This window comes from Garra rufa, chromosome 14 (genome assembly GCF_049309525.1).
Source record: "Garra rufa chromosome 14, GarRuf1.0, whole genome shotgun sequence".
In the NCBI taxonomy this organism is placed as follows: domain Eukaryota; kingdom Metazoa; phylum Chordata; class Actinopteri; order Cypriniformes; family Cyprinidae; genus Garra; species Garra rufa.
The window spans coordinates 14,623,240-14,634,301 of NC_133374.1; the positions used below are offsets into that span (position 1 = coordinate 14,623,240).

Below are 11,062 nucleotides of genomic sequence, written 5' to 3' on the forward strand. Positions count from 1 at the left end.
CACCCTCGCTGCGGCCAGTGGATGGAACGAGCGGTCACTGTTGACCACTTACCGTCTTGGTCTCGAGCCTCGCCTTCGTCTCCAACTCGCTGCCCTAGATGACACCATGGGGTTAGAGCGCTTCATCCAACAGTCCATCCGATGTTCTGACCGCATGTTATCATATCTCTCTGAAACCTCGAATACTGCACTCCTCCGCCCAACGGACATCGCCAGCCCTCCAGAACCAGAGCCTATGATACTGGAGTCTGGTAGACTATCTCCCGCTGAGCGACAGAGGAGGCTGACCCGGGGTTTGTGCCTCTATTGTGGTGCTAGTGGGCACATCAGACTGACGTGCCCCCTCCGTCCAGTCACTGCTGCGGTGAGTGTCATTCAATCAGACGTGGAAAAGATGTATCCCTTGTCTACATGTGTGCAGTTAACCACTTCCTCATCTTCTATCATAGCCCACGCCCTCATCGACTCCGGGTCAGCGGGTAATTTCATCTCGGGGAACCTCTGTCGCCAGCTCCAGCTCCGAACCGAAGCTTCGTCGAGCGTCTACCAGATCCAACCCATAACCAGCTCCATCACCACGAGACCACGAATACACCGGAAGTGCCAACCCATCTATCTCCAGATCGGAGTCCTTCACCACGAGGAAATTCAGTTACTGGTTCTGGAGGGCGCCACTATGGATATCATCTTGGGGCGGCCGTGGCTGGCGAAACATAATCCCATCATCTCCTGGGGCAATGGAGAAATAGTTCAATGGAGTCATAACTGCTTTCCCGAGTGTTTTCCTGACCTTCCTCGTCCGATTCCAAGACCCATGTCTATCAACGCCACGTCCATTGAAAGTCCCCTGGAGAAACGTTCTACCCAGATTCCTGAAACCTACTCCTCCTTCCAGGATGTCTTCTGCCCCAGGAGAGCTTCCCAGCTGCCGCCCCATCGGCCATGGGACTGCGCCATAGACCTGATTCCAGGCGCCCCTCTGCCTAAGGGAAGGATCTACCCGTTGTCACTTCCGGAGAGTAAGGCCATGGAGGAGTACATTCAGGAAGCATTACAGCAAGGCTACATCCGTCCATCCAAATCCCCAGCAGCATCCAGCTTTTTCTTCGTCGCGAAGAAGGACGGAGGGCTGCGGCCATGCATAGATTACCGAGTCTTGAATCAAGGTACCGTAAAATTCAAATACCCCCTTCCTCTCGTCCCTGCGGCCCTGGAACAACTACGAACAGCCACCATCTTCACTAAGTTGGACCTCCGCAGCGCATACAATCTGGTGAGAATACGGAGGGGGGATGAGTGGAAGACGGCCTTCGTGACCCCTACCGGGCACTATGAATATCGGGTCATGCCCTATGGCCTGGTCAACGCCCCCTCCGTATTTCAAAACTTCATCCATGAAGTCCTCCGGGAGTTCCTCCACAGGTCAGTGATAGTCTACATTGATGACATCCTCGTGTACTCCCGGAGTGAGACTGAGCATATCCACCACGTTGCGGAGGTCCTCCAGAAGCTCAGGGAGCATCAGCTCTTCCTCAAAGCGGAAAAATGTTCATTTCACCTTCCCTCTGTTCAGTTTCTGGGTTACGTCATCGACCAAGAAGGTATCCGCATGGACGAGAGGAAGGTATCATCAGTCACCTCCTGGCCACAACCATCATCTATCAAGGAATTACAGAGATTTCTTGGCTTCGCCAATTTCTACCGCTGGTTTATTCAAGGATACAGTCTCATCGCCACGCCGTTAACCAACCTACTCAAAGGTAAACCTTCCAAGTTGTCCTGGACTCCCGAAGCCGCCGCAGCCTTCCAGTCCCTGAAGAGAGCCTTCACCAAGGCACCCATCCTGCGACATCCCAATCCTGAACTCCCTTTCGTCGTCGAGGTAGACGCCTCCACTACCGGCGTGGGGGCAGTGCTGTCCCAGCATCACGGTACCACCAAGTTACTCCATCCATGTGCCTACTTCTCCCGGAAGTTCAGCCCGGCGGAGAGGAATTATGACATCGGCAATAGGGAACTCCTGGCCATTAAACTTGCCCTGGAGGAGTGGCGACACTGGCTGGAGGGGGCCAATCATCCATTTCTGGTACTTACCGATCACAAAAACCTCCAATACCTCCGTGATGCCAAACGCCTATGTCCACGCCAGGCCCGATGGGCGCTCTTCTTTTCAAGATTTCAGTTTACCATCTCCTACTGTCCCGGTCCCAAAAATGTCAGAGCCGACGCCTTGTCTCGTATCCATGACTCTTCCAATGTCCATGAACTTCCAGGATCCATCCTCCCAGACAAGATTATTGTCAGCCCCACAGAGTGGTCAGCCCCTCCTAGTGTCGCTACTCCTGTTCCTCGTCCTCCGCCGGGCTGTCCCCCTGATCGTCGCTACATCCCCAGGACGCAACGGGTAGATCTCATTCGTTCCATCCACACTTCCCTAGGCACTGGGCACCCCGGGACCAACAACACCCTCTCGCTGTTGTCCGAACGCTTCTGGTGGCCTGGGATGGCAAGGGATGTGCAGCGTTACGTCAAGGGCTGTCGTGAATGTGCCATGTCCAAGAATCCAAGACACTTACCAGCAGGGAAGCTCCATCCCTTGCCGATCCCGAACCGCCCCTGGTCACACCTAGGGGTCGATTTCATGACGGATCTGCCGGAGTCGGATGGAAACACCTGCATCTTGGTGATTGTGGACCGCTTCTCAAAGTTTTGCAAGCTCCTACCCCTGAGAGGACTACCCACGGCCTTCGAAACTGCGGAGCTCCTTTTCAATAATGTCTTCCGTCATTACGGCATACCTGAAGATGTGGTATCAGATCGCGGTCCACAATTCATCTCCCGTCTTTGGAAGTCCTTCTTCCGGCTCCTAGGTGTGACCGTCAGCCTCTCCTCTGGCTACCATCCGCAGACCAACGGCCAGACGGAGAGGAAGATCCAGGAAGTGGGGCGGTTCCTCCGGACATTCTGCCATAGCCGCCAGAACTCCTGGAACCAGTTCCTGGGCTGGGCCGAATACGCCCAGAATTCACTGCGGCAACCATCCACCGGCCTCACACCATTCCAGTGCGTCCTCGGTTTCCAGCCACCCCTATTTCCCTGGAATGGTGAACCATCTGAGGTCCCCGCAGTGGATCACTGGTTCCGGGAGAGCGAGAGGGTCTGGGACGAGGCCCACCACCACCTACAGAGGGCAGTCCGCAGACAGAAGACCCAGGCGGATCGGAGGAGGAGCACGGCCCCTGAATTCAGTCCAGGTGATCAGGTTTGGTTGTCCACCCGAGATATCCGTCTGCGGCTGCCCTCCAAAAAGTTAAGTCCCAGGTTTGTTGGTCCTTTCCAAGTCCTGGAACAGGTAAACCCGGTCACTTACAGACTTTAACTCCCTCCGGAATACCGTATCCATCCTACATTCCATGTCTCCCTCTTAAAACCATTTCACCCACCTCTCACTTCCTCCACAGAGCCTGGCCATGAAGAGGAACCTCCTCCCCCCCTGATGCTGGATGACGGCGCCATCTATTCCGTCCGGGAAATCCTCCGATCTCGTCGTCGTGGTGGTCTCCTAGAATATCTGGTGGATTGGGAGGGGTATGGACCTGAAGAGAGGTCATGGGTCTCAAGAGAAGACATCCTCGATCCCACGCTTACCGAGGAATTCCACACCGCTCATCCGGAATTTCCTGCACCTAGGGGAAGAGGGAGACCACCACGGCGCAGAAAATTTCGGCCCTCAGGAGCGGGCCCTGGGGAGGGGGGTAGTGTCACGGATTGGCCAGGTTCCACACCCTCAATCACACCCAGATCACCATCACCTGAATTCTGATCACCGGCACCTGCACGTCATCATCACAGCCACCTATAAATACTCACGCCACACACCACTCTAGGTCCGGGCTCGTTCCACGAAAGCGGACTGTAGTGTCACTCTTCCCAAGAGTCTCGCTATCCTATTGTTACCTGAAAGTACTTACCTGAACTCTGTCTCGTTCCAGTTTTTCCAAGTTCCTGTTTCCCAAGTTCCAGTCTTCTGAGTCCAGTCCTCCGAGTGTTCCCATCGGCAGTTCAACGTGGTGTGTGCCGTAAGTCATCCTCTGCTCCGTTCAAGGAATCAGCATTCCCTTCTCTGCTATCTGGATCCTGCAAGGAAGGATATAATCCCATTCAGTACCAAGTTCACTCAACTCCAACCTCTCATCGTCTGCCATACTCACCTAGGATTGGGTCTTCTCACATCTTCGACATCGCTGCTCTCTATAAATAAATATTATTGTTTCACTTACCTTGTTGTCCCGTCTGCTTCATAACAGCTTTAATGCAGGGGCAAGGAGGAAACAAAACTAATTGTAGCTTTTAATTGAAAAAGATGCAAAATAAAACACTGATGGAAAACCTGGGAACAAGGAACCAGGGAAAGGAACATCTGTGTAACAACACATACAGAGGGTTACAAAGAAGTAAGAAACACCTGTGGAGACAATAAAGGGTAAAAAAAAAAACACAAATAAAACTACAAAAAACTACAAAGCCTACACAGGAAATGTGAAACAGGAAAATAAAAGACAATATCTATAACATAAGAGTCTAAACAAACAGGGAACATGTAATAGAGCCTGCCACTTAAATGGATAGTTAATCAAAAATTGAAAAAGGGTGTTCATTTACTCACCCTTAGGCCATCCAAGATGTAGGTGACTATTTTTCTTGAGTAGAACGGTAAATACGATTTTTAGCTGAAACCTTTGTCCTTGTTTATTCATAAAATTCAAGTAAGCAGATGGTAACCTGACCTTGCAAGAAGGCTCACCTGTCTTAGAAGGCAAACAGGCCTACCTGTGCCACTCTGAAGCATCTCTAAATCAGGTTGACCATTCGGGGATGGAGCCCTCATTCTCCCCGGAACGTTAGCTGTCGTGAGAGCATGTCGACTGCATGATTAGGCTTGCAGGAATGTGAATGTCATAAAGCGACCGTAGATTCTCCAAAGGAGGAGATGGCTGACAAGTTGCGACATGCAACATGGGAGCAGACCACACTGATGGTTGATGTATCCTTTCGGACCAGTACATGCTTGGGATGCAGTAATGGTAAGAACTGGAGCAAGACAAGGTTTACTACTAGTAACTCAAGGCAATTGATATGCAAGTGCAGATAAGGTCCTGTCCAGGAGTCCCAAGTTGCATGCCCATTGCATACGGCATCCCTGCCGGTGGTCGAGTTATCTATTGATACAACAACATGCATGGACACTTGTTCTAGTGGCACTCCTGCCTGTGGAAAAGCAAGGTGTGACTATGGCCTGAATGTTCTGTGACAGGCTGTGCAAATTCCATCTCAGAACCCGGTCGAAAAGCCAATGCTTAAGCGATCATATGATTTATCCCGAAGCCCCAAATGACTGAGTTGTCTGAACACCTGGTTCCTGTGTTTGCACAGATCTCGCAAAAGTTCCTCCTCGATTTCATGAGATTCATAAGATTTCATGCCGTTAGTTTCTGGCTGAGAGAGAGGGAAAATCCGACCTCTAGGGGGTGTGGTTCCCAAAAGTAATTCAATGGCGCAGTTGTTGGTACGATGAGGAGGTGTCGCCTTTGTTTTTTTTACTGAAGGCCTCTCTTAGATCGAGATACTCATGTTGCATGTTGGCCGGAGGTGTCTCACTGGTGATGGATTTGTCATGGCTGGTGGAAACAGGTTGAATGCAGCTCCGTAAATAGGTATCAGACCATTAAACTATTTGTTTATTAGTCCATGAGATGAGGGGGTTGTGCATTTGTAGCCAGGAAGACCGAGGATAATAAGGAGATGTCATCAGTAGTGTAACAAACATGGCCCGATTCCAGGGGGCGCCCATCTAGTACTGCCACTGCCAACACAGAGTTACATGGGATTAGAGGGAGATTATGAGATTTAGCAAAGTCTGCATCAATTAGGTTAACGGCTGCACCAGAATCAATCATAGCCATGACTGTGAATGAGTCAATATCACAGGTGAGAGCCTTACCTGCTGCCAAATGAGGAGCAAGATAGATGGCCAGGTGAGGGACTCTCTCTGCAACTGAAGGGAGCGGCAGTATCGAATAGGAAAGCACTGCAATGGCAGTATCAAATGGGCAGGGCACTGCTGCGGCAGTATTGAATTGTCAAGCACTGCAGCGGGAGTATTAAATGGGCGGGGCACTGCAGCAGAGTTATTGAATTGCAGAGCACTACAACGGCAGTATTAAATGGGCAGGGTGCTGCAGCGGCAGTACCGAATTGTGAAGCACTGTGGCGGCAGTATTGAATGACCAGATCAGGTTAGTGACCACATCTGGTTCTGAAAGTGCATTGGAGATTGGAGATTATCACAAATAATGTTCTGGGAGAGCGACCATGAGAAGCCAGGATTAAAACCCTTTTTTAAGACCAGAACGTAGAAAATTAGTGAAGTTAGTGTCTAGGTGATGGGACAATTCTGTAGATAGCTGAGAAACATAGACTGGAGACGATAAGTAGTTTTTAGATTTTTTTTTTTTTTTTTTTTTTTGACAGCTTTGTAGACTGGGCATACCAGGCGTGATACCAACATGAGCTCCACCACATTAAATACAGGCATGCAGATATTTGTCAGATATTTGTCTACTGCATTTCCCTCCCTTGAACCCAAAATGTGTATTTTACGACCTGGAACGCGATTAGGCTACTTTTGAGCTAGTTTTGAGTAACAATTGGACGGGTTTTATTGTGAAAACCTGGCAACCCTGGATGTTCCAACAAATTAATGTTGTGGCCACAACAAAAATAACTGAGGCAGTCATGTCTCATTTCCCAGTCACTATAATGTTCTATAGCTTAGAACCTTTTCTTCTGCAGTTTTTCTCTTCCTCTAATGGCTTAATTTTAGTAAGAGTATATATTTGGTTTTGTGTAAAAACCTGAGATTAAAAACCTGACAGTGTTGCATTCAATGCAATGTATATGCATAAATAGGATTGCGTCATGTTTTCTGAAAGCCCCCAAGAGATGAATCAGAAGGTATATTTGCATTCAGTGACCCAGCCAAACGATAATCGAGCATGAGAGAATAAGGATGGGCATTGGATTTTAAATGCAGTAATTCAAACCAGCGCACAAGTGTTTAGACAGTGACAGTCAGTGTTTGCTCTGGCTCTAAAGCTTTGTTTATTTATACAGGTCTGTATTTCTAATCTTATCTAGCAAATGTGTTCAACTGTATATTTCTTGCATTTAAAAATTGCTGCTAAAAGTGTGGAATGACAGTTCTGTGTATTCTCTACATTTTTCTTATGTCTTTTTCTCATGGTAATTTCTATTTTCAGCTTATGCAAAACAACAAATTGCAAAGCTGCCATGAATTCTGTAAATGCAAGTATATCCCAGAATTTCTCCATTGTTCATCCTCAATATTTTTTCATCATTGGACTTTCAGGTATACCATACAGCACTTATTTCTATATATTTTTATTTCTTATTTATTTTATTACTATGATTGGGAACTCTACAGTGCTTCTCATTATAGCTCTTGAACGAAGCTTGCACAGTCCAAAGTACGTTGGCGTGTTTAACTTGGCTTTGGCTGATATTGGTGAAACTAATGCACTGATTCCTAACATGATGAAGACTTTTCTGTTTGACTCACAGTACATCTCCTACAATGCTTGTTTGGCTAACATGTTTTTTGTCTTCTTTTTTAGCAGTTTGCAAAGTGTTACTCTTGTTGTTCTGGCATATGATCGCTTCATTGCAATTTGTTTGCCATTAAGATACCATGCCATAGTGAACAATTCTAGTATGGTTTTAGTTTTTCCTGCAATATGGGCATTTAATTCTTCTATGGTGGCCTTGATGGTGTCTTTGATCACTCGAATTTCATTCTGTGAATCCACTGTGGTACAGAGTTATTTTTGTGATCATGGCCCAGTGTATAGGTTGGCATGTAATGACTATAACATTAATAAGTCTGTGGGATTCGTCATCACATCTTCATTTCTTATTGCACCAATGATTATTATATTCCTGTCATATCTGGGCATTTTTCTTGCTTTAAGCAAAATTACAACTTGGGAAAGACGTATAAAAGCTCTGAAGACCTGTGTTTCTCACCTGTTGTTAGTAGGGATATATTTTCTTCCCATATGCTTCACATACCTTGCACAGCTCTTGCTTTCTCTCACACCCAATGCAAGGGTCATCAGCACATCTCTGGCATATGTTGTTCCACCAATGCTAAATCCCATTATTTATGTTTTAAACACAGCTGAAATCAAAAACTTATTGCGAAAAATGCTTAGCAACAGATCCGCACCAATTAGAGGGAACATTTCAAAATGACTGCAGTTATTGTTTATGTCTTTATGAAGCATAATCATCACTACTGGGACTGAATATGTGCATTGATGAACAACAGTGATATGTCAATTATTTGCAGTAATTGTTTATGAATGCAGCTGATGTCAAGAGTATATGTAATATAGGCTACATACTGTGTTCTTATTGACCCCAAGACAAAACAACTGAAAAGGCAGAATATTATATATATTTGTGAAAAATTACTATATTCACTTATTTCATGATACTATATAAAGTTCCATCTTTTACTTTTAGTGCGTAAATTCAATATCATGTTTTGTTGACTTTCTAATTACATTTCATATTTGAACATGTAATCAAGGTTTCCACTTTTACATGAGTGGACTATTCATGACTAAAATGATTGTTGATATCCAAAAGTTTCTACATAATAAATTTACACAAAATTATTTAATGATTCTTAAATTCTATTTGTTCAATTCAAGGTGTTAATGCAACTTAAAGTACAGTTATGCTAACACAAGTAGCACTTCAGTAGATATTTATTTCATTCTGTAAATCCCAAAGCCTAAAATGTTAATTCCAGCATAACAATGGAAATGTACCTAAATATTCTGAATAAAAACAAAGTGTGAAAATAAAGATTATTTCCAAAGTCATTAATATTATATTTATTGAGGGAAAAAGTCAGAACGGGTTTCAGCTCGTTTCCAGTTGCATAATGTTAGTCTTTCACTGCCATCTAGTGGCTTCACTACGCTAAAAACAAACGCACAATCTGTGCATCAGCAGGTTAGAGGTAGACATTTCTGGAAACATACTTGTATGGAATATTCATTATGAAAATGTAATATGCAAAATGGCATTGCAATAAAATGCTAGTCTATTTCTGTGCTTAAAAGTACATTTCCTACATGCAGCGTTATGTGTGCAACATTTGCTGCAAAATGAAAATGAAAATTCAATTAACTCAATTCAATCTCCTTTTGCCATTTCCTGTAGCTTTTAAATGAAAATAAATGCATATTTTAGCACTTTATGAGTTGCAAAATGAAAATGTACATTATTATTACCAAAATTGATTTGATATGTTTACATGTTTAAACAAAAACTGTAGCAAAATTACTACAGTTAGACTTTGTAGCAAAATGCAATGTGAATTTCAAAATACATTCTGAGCCAAGGGTAGCAAAATGGTGATTTACACTGACAAAAATTATAAATGCAACACTTTAGTTTTTGCCCCCATTTTTCATGAGCTGAACTCAAAGATCTCAGACTTTTTCTATGTACACAAAAGGCCTATTTCTCTCAAATATTGTTCCACCTCACAGGTGTGGCATATCAAGATGCTGATTAGACAGAATGATTTTTGCACGGGTGTGCCTTAGGCTGGCCACAATAAAAGGCCACTCTAAAATGTGCAGTTTTAACACAGCACAATGCCACAGATGTCACAAGTTTTGAGGGAGCGTGCAATTGGCATGCTGACTGCGGGAATGTCCACCAGAATTGTTACCCAGGAATTGAATGTTAATTACTCTACCAAAGGCGTTTCACAGAATTTGGCAGTACATCCAACCAGTCTCACAACTGCAGACCACGTGTAACCACAACAGCCCAGGACCTCCACATCCAGCATCTTCACTTCCAAGATCGTCTGAGACCAGCCACCCAGACAGCTGCTGTAACAATCAGTTTGCATAACCAAAGAATTTCTGCAAAACTGTCAGAAACCATCTCAGGGAAGCTCAGCTGCATGCTCGTCGTCATTATCGTGGTCTCGACCTGACTGCAGTTTACTGTCGTATCTGACTTGAATGGGCAAATGCTCACATTTGCTGGCATCTGGCATTTTGGAGAGAGGTGTTCTCTTCACGGATGAATCCCGGTTCTCGTTGTACAGGGCAGATGGCAGACAGCGTGTATGGCGTCGTGTGGGTGAGGGGTTTGCTGATTTCAACATTGTGGATCGAGTGGCCCATGGTGGCGGTGGGGTTATGGCATTTTATTTATGCCATTTTGAATGCACAGAGATACCGTGACGAGATCCTGAGGCCCATTGTTGTGCAAATTATCCACGACCATCACCTCATTTTAATGCACGGCCCCATGTTGCAAGGATCTGTGATGAAAACATCCCAGTTCTTGCATGGCCAGCATACTGTAGCCTACTCACCAGACATTGAGCATGTTTGGGATGCTCTGGATCAGCGTATACTACATTGTGTTCCAGTTCCTGCCAATATCCAGCAACTTTGCACAGCCATTCCACAGGCCAGCAAAGGAGATGTGTTGCACTGCGTGAGGCAAATGGTTGTCACCCCAGACCAGTGGCGGCTGGTGCTAAAAAATTTTAGGGGGGCGCACACAAACTGAATCACACTGTTAATACAGTCTTTATTATCAGTAAAGTAATCATTAAACATTTGTAATCATCCAAAAAAATATTAGCCATTTATATTAATGTGATTCAGAGATGAAGGCCATAATACTAATGTTATCCACACGAGGGAGCCACAGGATAAATCTCAGTTTAAAGACAGTGAAAATAAATTGATTTGTAGTAAAACATTGCACATAAAATAAATTCACATAAATTATACATAGTCCAATATAATAAGTAACTGTTATGCAAAAACTGTAAATACTAAATACTCGTAGACCATTAATTGTTTTGACCTAATTATAATGTTATTGACAATATATTTGTCAAGTTAGTAGACATAACTGAATGTATGTCCAATTAAAG

At 45.0% G+C, this 11,062-nt stretch overlaps 1 protein-coding gene across 1 annotated transcript; it reads left to right on the forward strand.

Moving 5' to 3' along the window:
- The first annotated feature begins 7,347 nt into the window (after nucleotides 1-7,347).
- Nucleotides 7,348-8,331, forward strand: LOC141285087 (olfactory receptor 52E8-like). Its single transcript, XM_073818139.1, has one exon. The coding sequence runs from the start codon at nucleotides 7,351-7,353 to the stop codon at nucleotides 8,329-8,331; it is 981 nt and encodes a 326-aa protein (XP_073674240.1). The 5' UTR covers nucleotides 7,348-7,350.
- Nucleotides 8,332-11,062: the final 2,731 nt, after the last annotated feature.

Bases quoted from the DNA above. Each gene is read 5' to 3' on its own strand.
- LOC141285087 (XM_073818139.1), top strand. From the start codon at position 7,351: ATGAATTCTGTAAATGCAAGTATATCCCAGAATTTCTCCATTGTTCAT.